At 36.4% G+C, this 25,871-nt stretch overlaps 1 protein-coding gene across 2 annotated transcripts in view; it reads right to left on the reverse strand.

Annotated features, from left to right (window-relative positions):
* Nucleotides 1-790: 790 nt before the first annotated feature.
* LOC149774360 (uncharacterized) overlaps nucleotides 791-25,871 on the reverse strand; it is a 70,862-nt gene continuing 45,781 nt past the window's right edge. For both annotated transcript variants that reach the window (XM_089945377.1, XM_089945376.1), the window contains 3 exons: nucleotides 7,880-7,996; nucleotides 6,629-6,754; nucleotides 791-3,580 (listed from right to left, as the gene is read on the reverse strand). In XM_089945377.1, the coding sequence (XP_089801503.1) occupies nucleotides 3,415-3,580; nucleotides 6,629-6,754; nucleotides 7,880-7,996 (409 nt within the window). In that variant the 3' untranslated portion in view covers nucleotides 791-3,414. The remainder of the gene's footprint in view (nucleotides 3,581-6,628; nucleotides 6,755-7,879; nucleotides 7,997-25,871) is intronic.

Below are 25,871 nucleotides of genomic sequence, written 5' to 3' on the forward strand. Positions count from 1 at the left end.
ATATACAATGGCAAGGATCTCTCTTGCAATTAATGTTCCGAAACCAGCCACGGTTAAAAAGCTTTTAAAGCACTAGAATATTACGGTGTACACACCCTAATAAAAATTTAGAAAAAAATTTCAAAATTTTGTTTGAACTTTTACAAAGCATTACATATACTATGGGGGTAACATAAAAACATAAAATCAATTCACCTTTCAGAACTAGGCGTACTCAATGATCGATATTGAGAGGTTCCACATCAATAGAAGGAAAATCTTACTGCAAAATAAATCTATGGGGGTAACATAAAAACATAAAATCAATTCACCTTTCAGAACTAGGCGTACTCAATGATCGATATTGAGAGGTTCCACATCAATAGAAGGAAAATCTTACTGCAAAATAAATCTAACATATATATATATATATATATATATATATATATATATATATATATATATATATATATATATATATATATAAAATCTATGTTGGGGTTTGGACCGAGACAAGGAAATCGTAGTCGCGGGTTTATATTATATGTCTCCCCACTCGGGCAAGCCTCGTGGGGAGACATATAATATAAAACCGCAACTTGGATTTCCTTGTCTCGGTCCAAACCCCATCGTAGATTATTTTTCTCACCCAATATTTACCTTTAAAGTAAACTTAATTCTGCACTAGTGTTCACGTACAATGTTTACATGCGGTGCATGAATATAACTATGTTAATGAGGGCTGTGATGTGACCGTTGCGTCCGAAGTACACAGTTTATACGCGTGAACAAAGAAAAATAAAACGTTGCATAATAACGAGGTATTATCACATTTAATACATGGATTTTATATGAAATTGACAATAAATATTTAATATGTATTACAAGAAACTGTTTTATTTTCATCAGTTCCAATTTTGAAAAGTTATATTGTAAATAATAAAACGATATTGGCTACTCAGCTCTACTGTAGTTATACTCTGTACAAGATGTAACGAAGAGTAACATCTTGCTTTATTATTCATGAGTAATTAGAGATCTGTGTCACTATCGTATATAACTATTATATTCCTTGGAGGAGGTGAAACTGTGTGTGACATACTTGTGTTGTCCTTAATATTGATTGTAAAATTACCCCCGTGTATAATAGACCCTCCGAAAACGGACTCTAGCAGATAACCATGTGCTAAACTTCCAAGTTCACGGATTGTTTGAAGATTTATTTTTCTGTCATGGAAATATGACAAGTGCTACAGTGAAATTTGCTTATGGATTAATGTGCTGACGGATAAATGATTCATTATGGTTGGTAAGTGTATTATTTGACATTAAATATTGTAGGTATATTTTTGATTCAACCGGGGCTCAATGAAGATGCTTAACAAAATTAGAAAAAAAAGCATGTTCTATATAACACTCTTCTGGCTGTTACTAAGTTTTCCGTACTTGTTAAGAGAGTTGGGAGGGTATGAAGTGTATAGGTCTATAGCATATATGCATGTATAAGTGTTTTCTGTTATACTGTTCATTTCACACAGCATTGAGAATTTTATCCTATCTCTAACACAGTTATTTTCCGGTCAGCGTCATTAAATGTAGCTAACAGTAAATAATTTGTTTCACACGAAGTATTTAAAACTGGTTAGGTAGCTTTAGCTACATTTAATGACGTTGAATTAAAAATGTATTGAGCTAGACCTGTATATAAGATAAAAGTGACCATGCTGTGTGGAACGAACAAGCATAATACCAAAGAGCTCGACATCATATGTGTTTGTCATTGTCTCTCTCAAATTGTTTTTGTATGGTGTGTTCTCAAAGATGGAATTAAATTAAGTTACTATGTTTTTGTTATATATGTGTTGCTGTTGTTGTTCTTTGATTTTAGTACAACTATGTCTGGCATACAGGTTAGAGAATTTTTAATTCGTACTCTACGGTGATTCGAATCCAGGTTAGAGACCTGGGTTCGAATCTCCGTAGAGTACCAATTAAAAATGATCTAACTTGTATGATAGTATTATTTGTATTAAAATATTAATTATACCTACTATTATCAAGCATTCTTCAATAGGAATCCATGGATAGCACTTTCCGTTCTGTCTGGTGTATATTTATAATTCTCTATAATTAATTGTATATACCTTGATTTATTTCATATGGATCCTGAATGACAGTGTAGATACATGAAAATTAATTACTAGGTCGTCATGCGAGTATGTCTGTTACACACGAGTGCATATAACACCGAATAATTGCAATGCCAGTAGCTGGCAAAGGAAATTAACATTTCCATTGGCCAGAATGTTACGACGTGATGAAAATGAATTGCGTTTATTTCTGTATGAAATGCAAGGAGAACTACTTTTCTAAGAATACCCACTTCTATAAATAGTCACGTGCACAACATAAGATAAACACTGGCAGTGAAGGCAGACACGAAGTATGCATGAAAGGAAAAGAACATTCTAACAATTATTTTTTAAAAATGATTGAAAAATTTGGCTTCCATTGGCTGAAGGACTAGTATTATGACGACCTTATTACGATCAAGCAGGACAATCCAAAGTGCTATAAATAGCTACGTAACAGAAAACCACTAGCATGTATTACTACGCTCAATTAAGATTTCTGTTTTTTAATTATGCAAACAAAATAACATAACGAATAATTGAAATTTCAATTATAAGAGTTTAACGGGAGTTATTTGCTGTGTGAGTCGGCAACCGACAGTTTATACCACGATAAACTCAGAAAAGACACGTTAAACTCAATTGAGTAACATCATATTTTTGGTGATGTGTGCTTAGTCGTGAGATAATATGGGCTCGTGTGTGCAGGCAAGACGATGCGTGCCGTTTACCCGCGGACCTGGGTTCGAATCTCCGTAGAGTAGGAATTAAACATTCACTAACCTGCATGCCATTATTATTTGTATTAAAATATTAATTCTGCCTACTATTTTCAAGCATTCTTCTATAGGAAGCCATGGATGGCTCTTTCCGTTCTGTCTGGTGTATATTTATAATTCTCTCTCTCTCTCTCTCTTTATATATATATATATATATATATATATATATATATATATATATATATATATATATATATATATATCTTCATCTTTTTTATATAATCTATATATGTTATATGTATTATGTCTTATTAATAAAATGATATGTAACATATTTTCGTATCTGTGAATGTGTATATAGTGGAATATTCATGAAACCGATATTGCTTATATTTCTTAATTTTCCCTAAACTTTCCACGGAGGCCATTGTTCTCACAGTGACTAGCAGCTCACATAAGCCAACAAGCCCCATATCCACTATAAGATCGATGTTCGGCCTATGGGTGGATGTAAGTTAGCTCCATTCTCCACTATTCTGCCTGTTGCTACTAATCTGTCTTTATGAATCGTCACGTTTTTTTTTTCAGACCATACTAGTCGTTGCCTCATACTGTTGAGGGATATTTTCTTTGGATGAAGTGTTGGCTTCCTTTTTAGGCGAATCGGTCGAATTACTGTTTGGCGATTTCTGCACATCTGTGCCTCTAACATTGCTTTGCGTGTACTGGCCTGCTGGACCTTGTTTTGGGCTGTAAGAAATTAAATCAGGTTCAGTTCGTATTTTTGTCGTCTACTCGCTCTTTGTTTTGTTAGTTGCAAGCTTTACAGCTTTCTCTTAGTTTAATCAACGGAAATAAATTGAGCAGTACTGCTATATTACATGTTGAATGACTAGATTTTCCAAGGAAAATAAACCTGAGTGAACTGCCAAAACTATTTTGTCATTGCGGTCGATAGACATCGAAAACTGTGACCGAGAAATTCCACCCGACATTGTTGCATTTACCTGGTGTAATTGTAAGTATGGCTACCTATCATGCAAGACAATAAGGTTAAAATCCTAAAATGTGGTTAATTGCTTTTTTTAATTTGCTTTTTATTTGCTTTCTTACCTTGAATTAGGAAAGGAGAATTATATTAGTACTGATATTTTCGGTGAAAACATACACAATACACAGCAGAACGTGAACGGTATATGGCTGACATTATCGAGCGTGATACCATAAAGAATATGTTACTTCAGTCTGTTATAAAAATTGCTAGCCAAAACGTTTGAGCATACAATAACTGGAAAATGTACCTACACCGAGTGATTAGCGAGTATGTTTCATCTTTTGACTTTTCCACTCGTGCAAATACTTAGCTTTTCGACCATTTGATCAAAAATATATGTTATTCACTCGATCACAGCACATATCTTCTACTAGGGGAGCTAGACGTATGAGCTGACTTGGGACTTTGATTGTTTAGACAGGCAGCATGTCAGTCAAATAAAACCATGGAAATTGTTCTGCACTAATACACAAAGACTAGGCCAAAATGAACATACAAAAGAAATCTCACATTTACGTCTTTTTTTTTTTGTTTTAACAGATTTCCTAAATAAATGTATAGCAGCTACTAATGCTCACTTTCTGCCTGAAACTACAATTCAAACATTCTCATTTTGCAAAGCACTTTTAATTAAAACATTATCATTTTCGTTCGCAAAAGTTATCAATCATATAAATACAATTCGTCCGTTAGAGAATTCAAAATTTAGAGTTACTTATTGAATACCTTCACATTTGAAATACAGAGAAGAACCAGTTATAACAGAAGCAATAACAGTTTGTCATAAGGTATGATTCAGATGGGGGTAATCCCACAGACGTATAGTCATTTCGCATAATTGATAAAATGAACACTGGGTTCGGAAAGAGTTTACTGCCCTTGTCAAAGCTCGTATGAGGCAGACAATAGCTTAATTTGTTTCTTCAAATTTAAGTACACATAATGGTAATTGTACATGTAAAAATAGTTTCCTCCACTTTGATCAGTCATCTAATAACTTACTGTCCATAATACCGGTCATCCGAGGAATATTATGTTCTCATATGATTGATGTATTTGGAGTTTTCCTGTATGTTTATCTCAACCAGTTGTCACTGAGAACAAATCCGAATCATGATGGGAAGCGTAACTGATGACATAGGATTTTGATTGGTAAAGAAATATATTACTGTTTCATTAAATGAATAAACTATGCATTCAAAAATGTTTAATGCAATCAGCCAGAGACTCTTGTTTTTATTGTTATTATGGCTGTGAAATTTTTTTCTTCCTGTACATTAAATGAATGTATAGCTAAGATATTATATAATATATAATTATAGTTTGTATCATCCTAACTTTTGAGAGGTAACTATGTATATGTTTTATTCTCCTTAGGAGGAAATAAACTCACTCGATCATGTTTCGCGTGTTATTGGAAAGAGCTATTATCAACCATTTCCTAAGCATGATACAGCCAAACAGAACGCTGTAAGTGCAGTTGAAATTCCAACAACACCAACAGTAATTATATCTCGTCTCTCTCTCTCTCGTATATTTCAATGTTACCGAGTAAATATGGCAAACAATTTATGTTTGGTGATTCTTAGTAGATGAATAATATAACTGCAAGTTCTTATTCTGTTGTTAGAAAATGCCAGCATGCTTGTTTTGCTTCGTAACACACAATGGTTGTATTAGTATACTCTCTCTCTCACACACACACACACACACACACACACACACACGCATACACACACACACAAACACACAGACACATACGAACAGATGCCTTGATACCAATGAGTTTTACAAAATTTGCACATTTTTATGCTATCTTCCGGTTACTGCAAAATAATATTCAGCGTCTGAGCTCACAATTATAAATGCAATATGTTCTCTCTCCGTCCGTTTTCTCTCTCAAACAAGGTCATCATTCCTAAGTTAGTGGCTGTATTCTACACACTTAGTGATGTCCTTCGGCTACTGAAATGCGATTTTAAGCGACTGCGCTTAAAACCACGCTTGTAACATCTTCTGCCCATTTCTCGCTCTCGCTATCGCTTTCGCTCTCCCTGTCTCAAACGAGATCAATATATGTTCATGCCTGATAGATTGGAAAATCTCAAGAACGTATTATTTACTATGTTTATTCAAGAGGTCATCCGCAGAGTACCATCTTCTTGCGGCAGAATTTACCATCCGTGTCTTTTCCTATTCATCTCCCCTCCATGTTTACTTGTTTGAACTATATTTAAATTATTTGCGTATTGTATTCAATTACTGTTTGTTGCTACACATATTATGGAAAAGCATCTCTCTCTCTCTCTCTCTCTCTCTCTCTCATACACACACACACACACACACACACACACACACGCTCTCTGTCATAAACACTGAATACTTTGTCTAAGCACTGCATTCGCAGTTTAGAATAACTGTAACGTGTGTGAAAATTTAAAGTTTGTGGCAGCTTTTTTAAATCAATGATACCATCATAAAATAGAAATCCATTGTACAATTCAGAAATCCAAGAGTTTCGGATCTATTAAAAGCCGCAACTGCAGCTTTACTTACATCTTAAAAGCGTGCTTAATTTGTATATATATACAAAATGTTCAGAAAGGTTGAGAGACCTGAAACCCAACGACAGCTCTTATTACATTATATGGTATAAGGTAGGGTAAATAAATCTTTATTGTTTAGTTTGGAATATAATAAACATATTTTCTGCACATGCGCACTGTACAAACTTAATATATTACCTCCTGAAAGAACCTTTTCCTACGGAAGCATTTCCTTCAGGCTTTTCGTAAGTATTTCTTCCTCCTGGCAATGCTGTTTCAGTAGAGACGCTAATCCCATTCGGTGAACAACTTGTTTTGGGCATTCTACAAAAAAATGTATCATTATTTGCAGCAATGAAACCATTGCTTTTTAAATTAAAGACGATCCAGTGGAATACAGCCTCGCTTACATAATATTTATCCAATATGTTTTTGATTGAGAGGTCTCTTGACGCTCGCGTACTTTAAATAGTGATTTTCTGTAAATGTCGCAAAAATAATATTTATTGGACTGATTGTCAAAGCTAAAACTTTGACTAATCATTTAGCCGCAAATGTAACAAACTCTGATGCAAGCTTTATTGCTGCAGAAAATTAATAAATTATTTGCTAAAATTATTTTAAAAAATTCAAAGGCATGAAACCTCAAACATCCCATTGTGAATACTAACGATAATATGTGTGTGTGTGTGTGTGTGTGTGACACAATTCCAAATCTGTTACAAAACAATTAATAGAGCTATATTTCATTCCGACCGAGACTGAACCCCGCAGCACCAGCCGCATGCCACTCATGCACCAGCAGTTGCGTATTGCCACTCATGCACCAGCCCTTGAGTATTGCCATTCATGCACCAGTCCTTGCATATTGCCACTCATGCATCATCCGTTGATTATTGCCACTCATGCACCAGCCATTGCGTATTGCTCTTAGTCATGTTCTAAGTTCATTGCCAAGAATACCGTGTTCATCATCTTACATGTGAGGCTGAAGTAGCGTTTTAATATATCTTACTTATTCCAGGTATCTGGTACCCTAGAATGTATGTCGTCTTTGTTTACGTTAAGAATTGGGACAAATTTAGCAATAGTAGAACACCAGAATATATTACCAAAAGAATAGAGCACCTGGTAAGTACAGTGATCATCCTGCTAAAGTATAAGAATTCTGCATTGTTTATAGTATAATTCAATAGTAAGAAAATTTATTAGAACAAATATGATTTCTATTTCACACTTACTTCCAAGATTCAATGAACGGTCAACTTCTAAAGTTCTTGACATAGACTTGGGTTTTGGATGTACATCAATGTTTTCACATTGATCTAATCTCGGGTACCGAATTTTGGTTTCACTATGTGATTAAAGTAATATACGTAGTCAAATGCATTAGTATGGATTAACTATTAGCATCAAAGAATGTAGAGTATAACAAAACTAATATATTACTTCTCTTGTGGATTCTTTCTCTGAGCAACAGGTCCAGGAGAATTATTTTTTCCCACATCAAGTGCCTTTATGTCTACATGATCGTCACTGTCTTTGATATGAACCGTATCAATATCGCTAGACAAGCATATATATAAAAAGTTCGATAAATAAATCATGATAGATATACAGGTTTTCGCATACTAAAAGTAATAACTTTGACTTACGAAAAATAATTCAAAATCGGAAAATACATTTCCTGCATATTAAATAATATACAGTAGAGCATACTTTTGTGATATAAATATCTTTATTCTAAACAAATGGGTTTGACTTTAGCGATTGATCCTTAAAATAAATTTCTTTGTCATCTTGGCTATCGTTCTACTTGCAATACTATGATTTATATAGACAAAGCTTAAAGGCATGCGTTTAAAAACATTAGTCAAGTGTTTGTCTATTTCAAGAATGCAATATATTTTGCCAATATTTTTAAGCTGGACATTCTGCCTTTATATAAAACTGACATTGAATTTTTCTATAAAGTTTTGCCAAAATATGTTATAAAATTTGAAAATGACACCATCTGGAACTGGATGGCGAATAGTTTGGATACGATGTTGCTTTGTAAGGTAGAAAATGACACTATCTGGAACTGGAAGGCGATTAGTTTGGATACGATGTTGCTTTGTAAGGTAGAAAATGACACCATCTGGAACTGGAAGGCGATTAGTTTGGATACGATGTTGGTTTGTGAGGTTGAAAATTCTCAGACAGATAGTTTGAAGGAGCTTTTAGTCCCGATAGTGCTGCAATGTCTGACGTGCAGAATGTCGGTTGTTTCAAATGAGCCGCACCACATGACTGGTAGGCGGCCTTATCATATCTTCTGCGTGTCATCAATTCCCTAGGTACTAAATAACCTACTTGTAAAACAGTACCATAAAACGCCAAACGAAACTCAAAGTCCCTATTTCGTTCTTCTGCCATTACTCGCCGCGTGTATGCCCGTCTGTTTTTGTATATCTGTGTGTACCACCAAAATCCGGATTCACTCCAGACATATTATTTATATACTGGTATATCCAGTCTACCACTTCATACCCCACCACCCTTTTTATGCCTTAAATGTATCCCCTTTCTGATATATTCTGGTATGCACTAAAGAATTTAATACATTTGTTTTAAAATACATTTACTTGATAGCTTGTTTTCTACTAAAACCCTTGTTAGAACTTTCAGGTGGTTTAGTTTAATTTATAAATAATGTACTTTAGGGTGATTTTGATAAATGTAAAAAGATTGAACTAAAACAATTATAATAATAACAGGATGTGATGTCGCCAATTGATGGAGGAAACATTTATCAGTGAATTTCATTTGGTATTCCAATCTCCGTACCTATATTGTCTAATCTAATAATGCACAACAGAAATGAAACATCAACAATCAAACATGCATGCATATAAGCTATCTCTCTCTTCTCTCTGTCTGTCTGTCTGTCTCTCTCTCTCTCTCTCTCTCTCTCTCTCTCTCTGCACCTTAAAAACCTATACGTATGTCATTATAGATCGAGGTTATTAAGTGCATTTCTGTTATGACAAAACTGATACTGTGTTTGCTGTTTTATTCGTCAATAACTCAGTTTAAACGGGTAACAATCGAGTGTGTTAGCAATAAAACATACCAAGCGGTTAGCCGATTGCTCTAGTGTTTGTCTGTTAAAGTACCTATTTGTGTTGGGATAAATTGTAACAATGTTACTGTCGCGTTACACGTAAGCACAGTTGAGCAAATTATAATAACATCAGTGCCTGTCCATAAAATTGCTAAACTTGTTTTGAGCACTTGTGACATATTCGCTGCCGCGTTCCATAAGGTGATTTTGAGTGAGCAGCAGGGAAGTTGTACAGACCAGGTGGCTCAGATAAATTTAAGCCTCCCACCAAACATTTCTCCGTAGAAGCCTCAGAAAGCAGAAATAACGCCTCCTACGCAAATTAATCCGCAAAATTTCAACCCAAGATGCATTTTCAGGCATAAAAAAAAAGGCAGCTTTTTTTGGGGGGGGTATTGCAAATTCCGGTTGCGGATACTAATTTTATTTCACATTAAAACAATATAGTTGAAAATAAGATGAGTCGAAAAGTTAGCACAGTTGGAGAACCTCAATCTGCCAGATTAGCGCGAGAGCAATTAGCGGCATTAAAGAAGTTCATTCCAACAAAACGATTATTTAAGAGAAATGTTCGTGGTTACGAAGATATGCAGCATGGAATTTCAGAAACTTCGGCAAAATGGTTGAAGCCAGTAACCGGAACAATTGAGCAGGTTGTATATGGCGACGAAAAAGATCCAGATGCTAGAAAACGTGGAATCTTTCCTATGTTGAAAGGTATTGAGGATCAATCACGAACATTACCCGAGCGATTAGCAATAGCAGCAGCGGCGCAACAACTTGCAATTACTGATGGAGGAAAACCTGGAGATGGAAAACCGGGAGGAAGAAAAATCTCAATGATAAAAGGGAAGTTTAATATCGATAATTTAAGAGAAAATTTCACCGATGAGGGATGGGAAATAATATCGCAGCCCCTCTCGACATTGTATAATATAGATGAGATTGGCCAATTTGCGGAGGAATATTTTAGTAGTCGAACTGAATTTTTGACTGCAGTGGGGAAAAAAAGATATGCAACTCGCGATAGTTGGTATGATATGGTATATAAAATTTACACACAAACAACATCAATAAGGAAGACAACGGATCCGCGTTACAGAAGGTTTTTAGGAACAGCAAGAGATACACAAAGAGATATTGCACAAAGGGAGAAAGACAGAAAACAACAGGAGAAAGACAGAAAACAACAGGAAAAAGAAGAAAGAAAACAACTGGAAAAAGAAAGAAAACAACAGGAGAAGAAGGAAAAAACTAAAAAACGAGGAAGAAAAGAAACACCACAGGAAGATATTCAACCACAGGAGCCAATATTTCAACCAGAGGAATTAGGAGCTAGACCAAAAGAAAAAACTCCACCTCAGAAAAAGGAAAGAAAACCAAAAAAGAAAAAAGATCAGAGTGATGAACCGATAATTGTACCCGAATATAAATCATCACCGGCTAGTAGTTCGTTTACAATTGATCCTAGTGTAACAGCGGATAATTATTTGAATACAAACAGGTTGTATTTACTTAGCCACTATGATTCAGTAGTTCAAAATGCTGCGGATGATTCTACGGAAAATAAAAAATACTTTTTGCAAAAAGAATTTGATGCTAATAAAATTAAAACTGTTGATTGGTATGCGATAATGTATTTTGGTAGTTTAGGAAAACCAGTAAAATATTCCGATGAAGGTTTTGGGAAATTTATATCGGATGTTGGTAATTACAGAACAGAGTTATCAGAGGGAAAAGCAATAGCAAAAGCAATAGCAAGAGAATTTTTAGCAACACCTAAAAAGGATATTCCTGCATCAGCATACTCCTACCTCGATCCATTACCTACAGATGTTTCTACTTTATTACAACCTCTTCCTCCTCGTCCCACTCCTCTTTCATTACCTACAGGTAAGGAAAGTTCGCCACCTGAGAGAAGTGGTACTCCTGAAAAGGCTCAACTGGGTAATCTTCTTACTATAAGGGAAAAATATCCTAAACAAGATAGTCCTACAAGGGATTTGCCACCGAAGTCATCGTCGTCAGGGACATCTTCAACGCCGTCAGACGATTTATTTTACGTAACGCCATTACAATCTCCAGAAACAAAAAAAACAGGAAGTGGATATTCAGTTTGTCCCGATAGTGTTGTCAACGATGTATCTCGCCTCGAAGTATTAATCGGAGGAAAGCGAGCCGGAAATAACTCCCGTGAGATAGTCAACGAAGCATCAGATATTTGTCAGCGATTATTCCGTGGTGGTATCATCGATTCTCACATTTACAAGGAGTTTGTCGATGAACTCATCGATTAAATCAACACAATTGAAATAATATGATTATTCATAAACATCAACGCAGACCTAATCAGGTCCGCATAGTAAACTCTCGATTGCCAGTATACAAATATATTCACGGTAATGGATTCGGCGATATCGTTGGAAGTCTTGTCACGCGAGTAATACCTAAAATTGGACCCGTGATTAAGCAATTTGGGTTGAAAGCGATAGGAAAGATAGGTGAGACTGCCATTTCTGGTATCGGTAATTTGGCCAGTAAAGGCTTCAACGCTATCAAAAATAAAATATTAAGTTTAGTACGTAAAAAGCAACCTGTTAAATTACCTAGCACCAGAGAAATGCCACCCGAAGTTAGTAAGGTCATAAATGATGCGGCAAATAAAAAAATAAATGATCTAGCACAGGAAGCTGCTATAACAAATCTAGTGCAGGAAGTTGCTAATATAAATCCAGCACAGAATGTTGCTAATACAAATTTAGCAAATACAAGTTTTGTTTCAGGTAGTGGTCTTCGTTTTAGACGATATTATTAATAATAAATGTTCGCACAAGTGTCAAATGAAGTATTTGATATGGACGAGCCAGTAGGTAGGGACACATCAGTGCGAGATTTCCAGTATTTCTCGTACGATGTAGTTGAGCCAGATTCAAGAAATCGGAAGGAAATTCAAGTCCACGATACAACAAGATATTTTCTTCCATCTGAGGCTTATATCGAATTTGTTGGTAAAATTGTAAAGGCAGCTGATGGTACCAACTACGATGCGGATTTTGGTGTTGGTTTTGTCAATAATGGTATCATGGCATTATTCAAGAATGCCACTTACATGATTGATGGAAGAGAGATTGAATCAATTACGAACAACGTTGATATAGCAACGACTATCATAGGTCTAGCGAGATACTCGGATGATTTTACCAGATCAGCCGGTCCTAGTATGATGTTTGCCAAGGATAATTCCAACTACCCTGAACATTTACCATTTGATATTGGTAGACCGGTAGACCCCGCTGGCCAACCCGCTGATGTTCGTTCAGCGATGATTGCCCCCAATGGCAATTACAATCTTGGATTTGCCATAAGAAAAAATATGTTGAAGGGAGCTGAACGAAAATTCTCCTGTGCAATTCCATTATCTCATATTTTTGGATTTTGCAGACATTTCAGAAAAGTTATTTACGGAGCGAAGCATACGATATCTTTCGTTCGAGATGTCAATGATGACAGAGCCATTTGGAGAGATCCTGGTGATCCTGGTAAAGTTGTCCTTGAAAAAATTACCTTGTGGATGCCAGCAATAGTTCCATCAATGATCATAGAAGAAAAATTATTATCATTTATGAATCAAGGAGGAAAATCCATCATGTCTTGGTTGACAACAATGACTGACTCCTACGATATTAATATGGACGGAATATTTACTTGGCGAATTGCGTCACAGCAGGGCTCTTCCGCACCTAGACATATCTTTGTTGCTCTGCAAAGCATGATTAGAGACGATCAATTACATAGTAACATGATATTCGATCGATTAGATGCAACAAATGTATCGTTGAGAATAAATGGCCAACAGGAGCCATCTGAGGAAATAGCCATCGATTTTGAGAACAATTCGACGGCACGCGCGTATCATCGATTACTAAGTTTCATGGGCCGCGATCAAAATATTGATACCGGATTGCAAATATCACAGTTAGATTTTAATACTCTCTATCCCATCTATTACTTTTCCCTGGAACATCTCGATTTAGTAAAGCAGTCGGTTGTCGATATTCATTTCAAAGCCAGAATTAACACGGGAGGACCAGCAAGAGCAATCGCGGTTATTCTTAGTGATAGAACGATGATCCTGGAGGGTATCAGTGGTAGAATGAGAGTTATCGACGCACCCGTAGAGAACATGTGATAAATTCTAAATTTAGATTAAGTGATTATTAATATGCCATACGATCACGTCAGCGTAACTCTGACTCCCGGTCAGGTGAAAAAACTTCATGCAGCAACAACAGCACGACGAGGTTTAAGTTTAACCTTAAAAAGTAATCAACTTCACGGTGGACCTAACAAACTATCGTTAACTAAAAATCAACACGGACATTTCACCAGAGCCAGATCAGCAAATACTGGTATTCGTTTGAATCTCTCGATAGGAGCAATCAGAGATATGATCAAAGTAGGTGGTATTTTTCCTTTATTCGCCGCTATTCCAGGATTAATAGCTGCGGCGGCCCCCATGATTGCAAAAACAATAGGATTAGGTGCACTTGGAGGGATAGGTTCCGCATTAGGAAGAAAGGTCGTCGGAGGAAGATATCGCAAAAAAAAGGGAGGGATATTCCCTCTTCTCCCTCTTCTCGCAAAATTGATGCAGCCGCAACAAGGATCAGGCCTTTACCTAAGACGACCCCCGTACGGATCCGGTCTAAGTCGAGCCTACCAGCCTCAAATTTAGATTTAATCAGTGAAGCAAAAAAAAAGAAAATAAAATTTTTCAGAGGCGTATTTATGCGAGATCAACTACCAGATAAACCAAATCCTACCGAGACAGGAATAATAAATCTCGATAAAAATTCTGGTCCTGGCACTCACTGGGTTGCTTACGCGATTAATCCTCGCGAAATCATTTACTTCGACTCATACGGATTAGCACCGCCAAATGAATTTATCAAATACGTGTCAAAACTAAAACTTCCGGTTTGGTATTCAACACTTCCAACACAAACATTAGCAGATCCACCAATATGCGGCCCGGAGTCAATTAATGTCCTTGATGCAATTTCAAAATCATCCAATCCTTATCGCAAAATTTTATTTGAATATACCGTAGATAAATATCATGGTTGACATTTACGGTAGATCTCTCTTCAGAAAAGAAAAAAAGGGAGCAGTCGACATCGATACATCAAAGTTTGCAACTAAGAGCGATATTAACAATCTTTTATCGCTGTCAGAGGTGGATCCTGGCGAAGTTGCTGTTTTTCAAAATACCGAAGGGCGATTACAAACTAGCAACGTTAAAATAACTGATATAATCAAGCGAGACGAATACCGCGATCACATTAGTCAATTTACTCGCCAATCGGAGATGGTATTAAAATCTGTTGCTGATATCGCCGATATTATAGCAAAGTTACCCCTGAAGGCCGATAAAACATTACACGACGATCTTCAGGATAGAATGACAAAAAGACTTAACAGGCTAAATAACGACCTTAAAAAACTTGACGATGTTTTAGATAAATTTAGCAAAAAATTTGACGAGAATATAAAAACATCCAGTGATACTTCCTCCGCCGCAAACGAACTAGCAAATAAAAAAGCCGATCAAGCATCACATGACGATCTCAGCGAGAAAATAAAAAAAATCAACGAGGAAATTACTAATATTCTTGCCGAAATTAACGAAGTAAATATCTCGATGAGTCAGAAAATCGATAAAACATCAATCGACGATCTCAACAAAAAAATAAAAAAAATCAACGAGGAAATTACTAATATTCTTGCCGAAATTAACGAAGTAAATATCTCGATGAGTCAGAAACCATCCACCGACGATCTCAACAAAAAAATCAACGAGGAAATTATTAAACTCGGTAATGTTGTTGTTCCTGAATTTACCAAGGGGATTAACGTGATGCAAGGACAAATAAAATCCATCAACGATGAAATTAACGCGGTACGTGAATTAGCGCGTCAAAAGGTCGATACATCAACGTACGACGGAGAAATTCGAGATTTAAACACGAAACTTCTTGCTGCAACAGCAAAGATTGATCAATCCGTCGATAAAACTGGTCACGCCACTGACGTAAAGCAATTAGGTAAGGAAATTATCGAAACAACCACAAAAATTAACAATATCAACACAAAAATATCGTCAATGAACCTTGGAAGATTATCGCGAATTTCGATACCAGAGGAAGTAGAAACAAAAAATCTTACCTGCAGTGTGCCACTTGTGGTAGAGGTACGAAAAGAGGCATGGTGGACACCCGTGAATAACAAATTTAAATTTAAACCGCCAATTAGTGGATATTATCGAATATTTATTCAATCTCCGATAGGTTTTAAAATAATAGCCGCAGGTGGTAAAATTTTTGGTGACAATTTTAATTATGTTATGTACACAGGTTACGAGACTATATTTGTGCTGGAACCACCAGATAGAACCAATATGGGACCGTTTGGTTATAGTATAGTTTTCGAATTTTTGTCGGGATTGGAAACAGTTGGTGTTCCAGATGAAATTGATGAGACGGTAACTATCAAAGTAGGAAATTACCAAGAATTAATCAAATAAATAACTAATAATGACCGCATCTGATTACCGTTACAATCAGGCGCGATCATGGCAGGATTCGTTGCGAAAACAACTTGACGATTATCAGATAAAAATAAATAAATACCAGCGCAAATTAGTTATCATTGATGTTGCAGTGTACGCGGTATCTGCGGTAGTCGCTGGTGCAGGAATAATTCTATCCGCGGTGACGATGATAGCGCCGATTGTAGCAACAATAATAATCTCGTCAACAACAACAATTGCCGGTGTTCTTAATATCATCGCAAAAAAGATATCCTCGTGCACAAGTGAAAAGTTATCTTCGTACAAAAGTAAACTTGCTAAAATCAATGATGCGTACTCGAAGTTATCATTGTTACTTTCTGAAAGTCTCAACGATGGTATTATATCCGATCTAGAATTTTCTTCAATGATTAGTATTTACTCGGAGATTGAACAAATGAATATTAATAATGTCCGAGTTAGCCCAGATCGTGACAAACACGACACCGCCAACAACAACGTTAATATCGCTAAGTTCAACGAAACCCGAGTTTAGTATTAATTTTTCAACACCAATTAGCGTTAACGAAATTGCATTAACACAATTACGCGTCTACAATAGCTGGCCTAATGTTAGATCAAAATCATTCGGTAATTTGATGCCAAATAATTCACTTGTTTTTGCAAATAAGAATAAACCCGATGGAACACCCGATTGGATCGTCGTTGGTATACCAACCGGTAGTTACGAAATTGATCAGCTGAATAATGAGTTTACTACCAGAATATCAAATTTAACCGGCGATGCTACTCCGGGAATAAAGATATCTTCACATGATCCAACACTATCGTCAATGATAGAAGTGAAATCACCGTACGTGGTAGATATTTACCAATCATCGATCAGGAATATATTAGGTTGGCCCGAGGTCGCACCTCTGATAAAACCAAAGAAATCGGATGTTATTATTCCAGGTTGGTATGATGAAACCCTTCCAGAACTACCGGAACCAAAAAAGGAAGATTTTACAACCGACGAAGGATGGTATGGAGATATCAAACACAAGCCTCTGATCCACAGCGCCATCAATCTCATGAATAACCACAAATTTAACCTGGTAATGTTCGCTTTCACTTTTATTAACGAAAGAATTCTCTCATGGTTGCCTCTTCCTAAAATCCCCCCAGATGTGAAAATCTTCGACGCTACCCACATTAACAGGATAATAGCCCCCATAGACGGTATCTTGGTAAGAAGAACACTAGACGAGTTTATTCAAGAACACGAATTACAATTAAATTTATTGCGAGGATCATTTCATGAATGCATCCTAAATAAATCTGGTTCATGTAGCGAAATTATAAAGCACGTGAAAATTTTAAATCAACTTGCGAATGATATTGAATATTATCATGATATGTTTATTCGGGCGATAGTCGACGATATATCAATTGCCGACTATGTTCTTCCTATTAGCAAATTCGAGTTGATCAAGAACTCGGGTGAGAAACAAAAATTCATGAGAGTATTTGAATTAACCGAGGAAACACTACCAAATTTCAAATTTCCCAATTCTGATTTTGATGCGATGAGAAAATCCGTCACTGATACCATCGATGATTTATTTCCGAAATTACATGCCGCATGGACCAAAAAAGTACATTCAGAATTGATTCTTAAACACAATAACGATCCTGACAAAGGTGGACGACATATATCGCCGGGTATCGTTAATATAACGGAAGTTATCGCGATTTATCTTCACGCGGATGTTGTCGAGGGTAGCTACAACGTGGATTCGTCAGAGTCAAATCAAGCCCATCAGGGTTTTATTTTATATTCATTTTCACCTAGCGCATCTCCTGGTTATTTGATAATCAAGGAGCCAATGAATCCGTTTTACCTGCGATGTCATAATCGATTATTGACAAGAATAAATTTCAAACTAACGGATCAGAAAGGAAATTTACTTGATATACGAGGAGAAACTGTAAGTATCAATCTTTTGGTGAAATCGTGAGAATCTCTGATTCCTGATTTTTAAATCTGTCTCCGTGGGAAAAATGGGCGAAAAAAATAAATAAAATCCAGGGAAATTTTCAAAATTAATCTTTTTTTTTGTTTTGCGGAGATATTCAATTATTCTTCGTCACTCTCCGAATCAAATATTATTGGTACATAGGAGAATTTGATCCATGAATCAGCATCATAAGAAAATGTTGCGTTGTATTTTCCTTCTGCCACAAATTGTACTGATCGTGGTTCAATAAAGAAATGTTTTGCTGCTGCATTCATCGATGTAAACGCGATTTCCTCACCTGTTGCCTGATTCACTGATTTAACAGTCCTCGAATAATTAGGAAATCCACGGTTATTACCAAATCTTGAATTTTCACTCTGGGTTACCGCGCGCAGATTGGAAAGTTTATTGTTAAGTTTATTACCGTCAATGTGGTCGATAACAAGTCTTCTCTCTATTGGTCCTTTGTAGCATTCGAACACAAATCTATGATTCAAATAACATTCTGTTCTTTCATTTCTTTTATGGACTGTAAATTTGAGATATCCCGAATTACAAATACTACCAACACGTTTCTTTGTTTTGATGTTTCTGACATTACCATCCTCAGATGCTTCGTAACCTTCGATGATGGGATGCGATTTATACTCGCATGTGATTTTCATTGTGGGAATCGCTGATTTCATTTCCATATATGATATTCTCTTTGTTTAAATCGAAATTTGCTTTGAAACGATTAATATAATCTTCTTCGCATTTTATTACCGAGGAGGATCTTTTCTCATAATATCTCCGTAACTCACGATATTTTTTTCCTCCACAAGAGAAACATAATCTTGTTTTTCCTCGAATACCAACTTGGCAAACTAAACATCGCTGTGGTCCTTTGTTACCTCGTCGAATTTCGTATATGTGAGCGCCACAGTATTCGCCTCTACAGGATTTATCACATGATTTTGTTGATCCGACTATTATCCATTTGCATTGCATATTATAATTTAGATATTTGTCTAAAATATAATAATGGATTTATTTGATCTTGATGAGGCAGAATATATCATTCCTGAAGTTGATAATGCGAAGAAGGAATTCTTCGACGATGGCGCGATTCATGTTTGGTCGACATGGAAAACTAATTTCGTTGATGCTACGATGAATCTGGAGCGAGCGAAGAAGATAATCGAACATATAAAATCTGAACACAAAGAAGAGAGATTTATTTTCGGAATAAAATTTATTGCACAAATACCCGATGACATTTGGATTATTCGTGATAAACGAGATCCGGTACGCGGCGGTAAGAAAAATGTTGTTCTTGATAAAAATTCGAAACCAGGATTGCTGCTGGGGATTGATGGTCCTTATTATGCTAGAGCTTATCCTTCTAGTGCTGTTGTCTATGGAATTTATCGGCTGAATAATAATCCTGATGTGAAAAATCTACCTGCGATGAGGGAATCTCCGATAATAAACTGCGTGGCTGAGCGAGTTATCGAACATATGAGGAATGCTCGTCGCGGATCTGGTCTGACTCAATTGAGATTGGATAAAATTAATTCATGGGCAAAGACAGTTGTTGATGGCGCATCAATCGATGATGTTGCTGCGTTAAGTAAGAAACTTAAATTTCCTATTACGGTTAAAACACTATCGGGTGAAATATTATATTCATCGCCGTATAATTCTCGAGGAACACCAATCGAAATTGTTGATCATAATTCACATGCGTGGAGTCAGTCGGTAATGATATTCCCGCGAGATCGTGTTGTTAAGTTTTATCCCGTGGAATCCAAAGATAGTTCCGATGCAATGTTCCGATATATCAAACTACTAGCCGCATCTGATCCAATATCAGTTTGGTTATTTTCTAGCGAAGAAAGATACGATCAATTTATCTTACCACGCGGAGATATTTACCGAGATGAAATATTACATGAATCGATGAAAAATATCGCGGAGAAGTATTCGTCAAATCCAGATCAGTTACTGACAAATTGCTTTACCATTTCGTCTGTTGCTGCTCATGCTGCTAGAGAAAGAAATTCGTGGAAACCTACAAGAAATGAATTTCTCAATGATATTCAACTTAGTTGTATCGAATACGGCCATGGAGGATTATGGAATACCAAATATTATTTCGAGGATATGCTTTCCGTTGATATGAGCGCATGCTATCCTGGAAGTTTCCTTGGGTATGGCGATTGTGCAGATTACTTTGCTAAATTCGGTCATCCTACTAACGAGATGACGAGAGTGGCAATTAACGGACCGTTACCTGATTTTGTAATGACAGGATTCGCTCATGTTACTTCATTCGAACTTGCTGAAAATTTGCATAAAATTTGTTATATTTGGTTTGGTCGGCATTTATCTCAGCGAAGATGGGTCCCTACGGTATTGTTGAGATATATGCTGGATTCGTCGATGTTAATATCATTGACGGTAAGTGAAGCGATTATATCGTATAGAAAGCAGACCGAGGTGTGGTTACCCACGGATTGTGAGAACGCGAAAGATATTGGAAGAAAAATAATTGGTAAATTTACTCAAGGAGGATCAGTTGATCATAAGCATAGACACGCTAGGTTATTTATCAATGATGCCGAGATGGATTTTATTATTGCTGATACAGTATCGCGTGGAATATTTTGCAACAGAGAAAATATTATTATTGATGGAACGAAGTTAGGTACAGTGATCACTTATCTCGATGGAGAATCCGCGCAGTATACTCATTTAAGATCATCAATGCTCGCTTATGTGAGTATTAATTTGCTGTCAATGATAAATAAATTTTCTGATATCGCGGTAAGGGTTGCAACGGATTCATTTTATATCAATAAGAAATTTCAATATAGATTGGAAAATTTAATCACCGATGGTTCTTGGGGAACTTGGAGAATAAAAAACGAGGATATTCTAGATTATTGTGAGGACGCGGATGTAGAAGATTGCGATAAATTTCATAAAGATAAATGCGATGAAGTATCAACAGCAGTATCAGTGTTTGATCCAATTTCACGAAACAAATTCGTTTACCTAAATGGTCCTGGCGGTAGTGGTAAAACAACACGAGCAATAAACTTATTTTCAAACTCTGATATGATCGTGTTGACTCCAACTCACAGATTAGCACGAGAAATAAAACAACGTGGAGTTAGTTCTTGTACTTATCATAGTTATTTCAAGTACAGCGGTGGATTGTGGGATTCAGCTCGAATGGGAAATAAATATATCAACAAGATTATAATATTTGATGAAATTTGCACGGTAAATTTAGTTGTGTTAAAATTATTCCTGGGTTGGCTAGAAGAAAAAAATACCGCTGTAATAATGTGCGGAGATCACGGCCAACCTGATCCTATTGATGGTGAATCTCCTCACAGGTGGCTTAGAAATTTTGTAGATTATTATGAAGAGATTGACGCTGATTATAGATCTAATGATATTTTACTGACCGAGTTTAAAAAAATGATTCGGTTGCAACCTAATAAGTTTCAATGTGATGTGATGAGAAAAATAATCGACGAAACTTCGATGGATAATTTTCTAACTTTGTGGCGTCCTGATCATTTGATCGTTGCTAGCAGAAAAATTATTCGCGATGCTATTCAGGAAATACTATTTAAGCTTCACTGTGAGAAATTTCCAACGTTGAAGGTTCCGTTATGCTACAGGCCCGCTGATACTAGAAAACAAAATATTAATGTTACTTTGCCATGCGGAGAAGAAAAAATATTAGTTTTGAATGATATTATTTTCGTTGATATTAATCTTGTCAATGATGCAATAAACGCAGAAAGATCACCGTGGAAACTTGGATATGCAGCAACGATTCACTCGTCACAAGGATTAACAGTAGATGGTCAAGTCTGGATTGTCGATGATAGAATTTCCTGGTCAAATTTAGTTTATCTAGCCGTGTCTCGAGTAAGAAAATTATCTCAGTTAGGTAGAATTAAATTTCACATTAACGACGATGGTGGTAATTGAGTATCCTTTGGTATTATTTGTAATTCTTCTTTGGTAAATCCGCGTTGTGGCGCTAGTGAATCTAGAAAATAAATCGCTGGCCTTCCTGATGATCTTGTTACAGCCGATATTTTATGTGTTGTAACGCTCCAGTTTGGATCAGTTGCTCTTTTTCTGCCACCTTCGGCTTCTCCTTCCTTATATAAATATCTGACCGTGACGCTACCTAGCACAGGTGGAATAGTAGAATCTCGTTTTAGTGGTATTTTTGTCTTTGTAATTGCAATTGCGGGTTTCATTGATATTGTTCGTGTTACTTCGTTATTTAGCGCATTAATCACGTGAGGTAATCTTGTTACCCAATCGTGAGATCGTTTATCTTGGATAAATTCTCTCGCGTACTGATATCCGAATAATCGTTCTGCAAGAGTTTTATTGAATCTCTCAACGATAGCTTGATTGTGATGAACACCTACAATACCGCGACGGATTTTAACATTATTCTTTTTCATCAGTGAAGTAACCGCGCCAAGAAATTCTCGACCTGGATCAACCTGGAGAAGCTTCGGCCATGTTAATGGAGATCGTGAATAAATTTCGCTAAACGCCTTAGCAATATCTGTTGCTGTTTTATTCGATAACGGTTCCGCTTCCTTGTATCTGCTAGCAATATCAACAACCGTCAGAACATATTTGTATGTAACTCCGTCAACGGTATCGTAAGGAAGAAACATAAGATCAGCCTGATGGACTTCATTAGGGACGCTGACAGAGAAACTCGCATATGATATTTTCTTAGGCGGAGGAAGATAAATTTGCCAGACTGCTTGCCTCGATAGCCACGATTCAGCGACAGATTGCTTTACTTTTGCTGCCTTAGCAAGTTTGGCTATTGCTGATTTTCCTCGCCAAAATCCTCGCGGAGAATAATATATTTGCTCCATTATAAATTACCAGCACCTAGTACTAATTTACCTTTCATTGCTCCTTTTATCAACCAAGTTGCCAATTTCTCTTTGAAATTTTTATCAGGAATAGCATCTATTGCGTGAATTAATTTAATATCAGCGAGATGTCTTTGTTGTAAATCTCCGCTGCGATATGCAAGATCGTGATAGTAGCATGCGTTATCGATAGCGTTTACTGGATCCTCGCCAGGATTTGGTTGATTATTATCGTTAAGTCTTATATCTAGCCTTGTACCAGGTCCGCAGTAATTATATCCTGGTAAATGTTTCTCTCCGGGATATTTCGCCCAGGGAGCTCCAGGCAGATTTGTTAAGGAGGTTGCGATGTCTCCTCCGGTTCTACTTTTTTTTTTACAAATCTAAATTTACTTGTTCCACAAACCGCGCATTCTCCCTTAATTGCATTCCTGTTGTTGCGTGTAACGACTTCGATTGGATTTAGCGTGGCAGTTCGAGTGCGACACTTAACACAATATGAATCCATAATATTCTAATAACATGAATGTAATTGATTTTTCAGCCACAAAAAAACGCGAGCAAGTAAAGCACACCGAGGCATTACCAAATTCGATAAGAATGATAATCATTGGCCCGTCGGGATCTGGAAAAACACAACTATTACTAAATTTGATAATGCGATGGCTAAAATGGGATAAATTGTATTTGATTGCACCATCTGTTGATGATCAGCGATGTTATAAAGTACTAAAGGAATTTAGCGATAAAACTGAGGATGGCACAATAGAATTTATAACGGATATTAATGAAACTCCATCAGTGGAAAATTTAGACGGTGATACTAATAATCTTGTTGTTTTCGATGATGTGATGCTGGATAAGCAAACTAACCCAGCTAGGATATTCTCGCGTGGCCGACACAAGAACACCGATGTGATTTACGTGACGCAGCGATATACGCAAATTCCAAAGGTGATTAGAGATAATTGTAATATTTTATCAGTTTTCAATGGCGTTGATACTCACACGCTGAGAAATATTCATCAAACTTGGTGTAATGGCGATATGGATATAAATAAGTTTAAAAATTTCTTCAGTCACGCTCAGGCAACACCGCACGGTTTTGTCACGATTAATCTTCATGATCCACGTAGTAGATATCGAATCGGTCTTGATCAAATTTACTCATAAAATTGCAACCCAATCCTGCAATCACAAATAAATTTTACAATACCCCCCCCCCAAAAAAGCTGCCATTTTTTTTATGCCCGAAAATGCAATTTGGGGGGGAATTTTGCGGATTATTTTTCGTAGGAGGGTTTATTTTTGCAATCTGAGGGTTCTACGGAGAAATGTTCGGTGGGAGGCTTAAATTTATCTGAGCCACCTGGTCTGTACAACTTCCCTGCTGCTTTGAGTGCCCTATATCAGCCCTATTGTTCAATTTCTATCGACTACCATAGTGGCCCATCCCAAATATTATAATAGTTACTTCCGTCCATTCACACAGTCACATCGAGGACAGCAAAAAGTGGAGTAATACAACTAGAGATGAAAGAAATTACGATACCCGGTCAAGCCCTGAGAACTCTACAAAGTGTAGGTCTCTGTGTTGCCTCAGGATGGAGATAGAGAGCTCAAATTCTTCTTTTAACATGATATAGAAAAGAAAAGTAAGAAACAAACGAAGACGCCCAAAGAGAGAGAGAGAGTGAGCAGCAGAAGGGGCGAACAGACCGACTTTGGAAGCGTCAAAAAACGGAAATAAGGCTTCTTTCGAGCTGAACATTTGCTTGAGGACTTCGGTTAATTAGAAAAACTCGCGAGATTTGAACCAACTTGAGGTCATCGCCCCCTCTGCTGCTATTCATTTATCCAAATATTTTATCAAGTCCAATACGATATCTTGTTCTAGGATCGTGTCAATTTATTGTTATAAATCCATGCGGAGTAGCTTGCGCTCGTGAAAAGAAATTTTTAAATTTAATTATATCCATGTCACCGCTGCACCAGGTTTGATGAATATTTCGCAACGTATGTGTATCAACTCCATTAAACACAACTAAAATATTACAGTTATTTCTGATCACTTTTGGTATTTGTGTGTATCATTGAGTAACATAAATGACATCGGTGTTTTTATGTCTACCTCGAGAAAAAATCTTGGCTGGGTTTGATTGTTTATCTAGCATCACATCGTCGTATACAACTAGATTATTAATAAATCCGTCTATGGAATCAACTGATGGTGCTTCATCAATATCGGTTATAAACTCGATAACATCGTTATCCGTGTTTTCATTAAAATCCTTAAGCACATTATAACATCGTTGATCATCAACTGATGGGGCTACCAAATACAATTTATCCCACTTTAACCATCTCATTATAAGATTAAGTAACAATTGTGTCTTTCCACTTCCAGATGGTCCTATTATTATAATTCTAATTTAATTTGGTAACGCAGGATGGTGCTTGACAGGTTCTCGTTTTCTTTCGCTGAGAAATCAATTATATCCATATATTTTATAACATGAATTTATATTGCTTACGTTGTAGATCTAAAACTCCAACTACTGATTTAGCTACGGTTATAACAAAAAATAAAAAAATAGCGCATGGTGGAAAATGTTCTGTATGCGGTAGAAAGAAATTTTCGTTTTTACCTAATAAGCGCGGTGGTGATATTGCTAAATTGATGTCAAAGTTTCCAGGTGCTCCATGGGCTAAATACCCAGGAGAAAAACATCTACCAGGATATAATTATTGCGGTCCTGGTACCAGACTTGATATCAGGCTTGATAATCAGGATCAACCAAAACCAGGCAAGGAACCAATAAACGTTATT

This window comes from Sinohyriopsis cumingii, unplaced genomic scaffold (assembly GCF_028554795.1).
Source record: "Sinohyriopsis cumingii isolate HCF-2022 unplaced genomic scaffold, ASM2855479v2 utg000309l, whole genome shotgun sequence".
Taxonomy (NCBI): Eukaryota; Metazoa; Mollusca; class Bivalvia; order Unionida; family Unionidae; genus Sinohyriopsis; species Sinohyriopsis cumingii.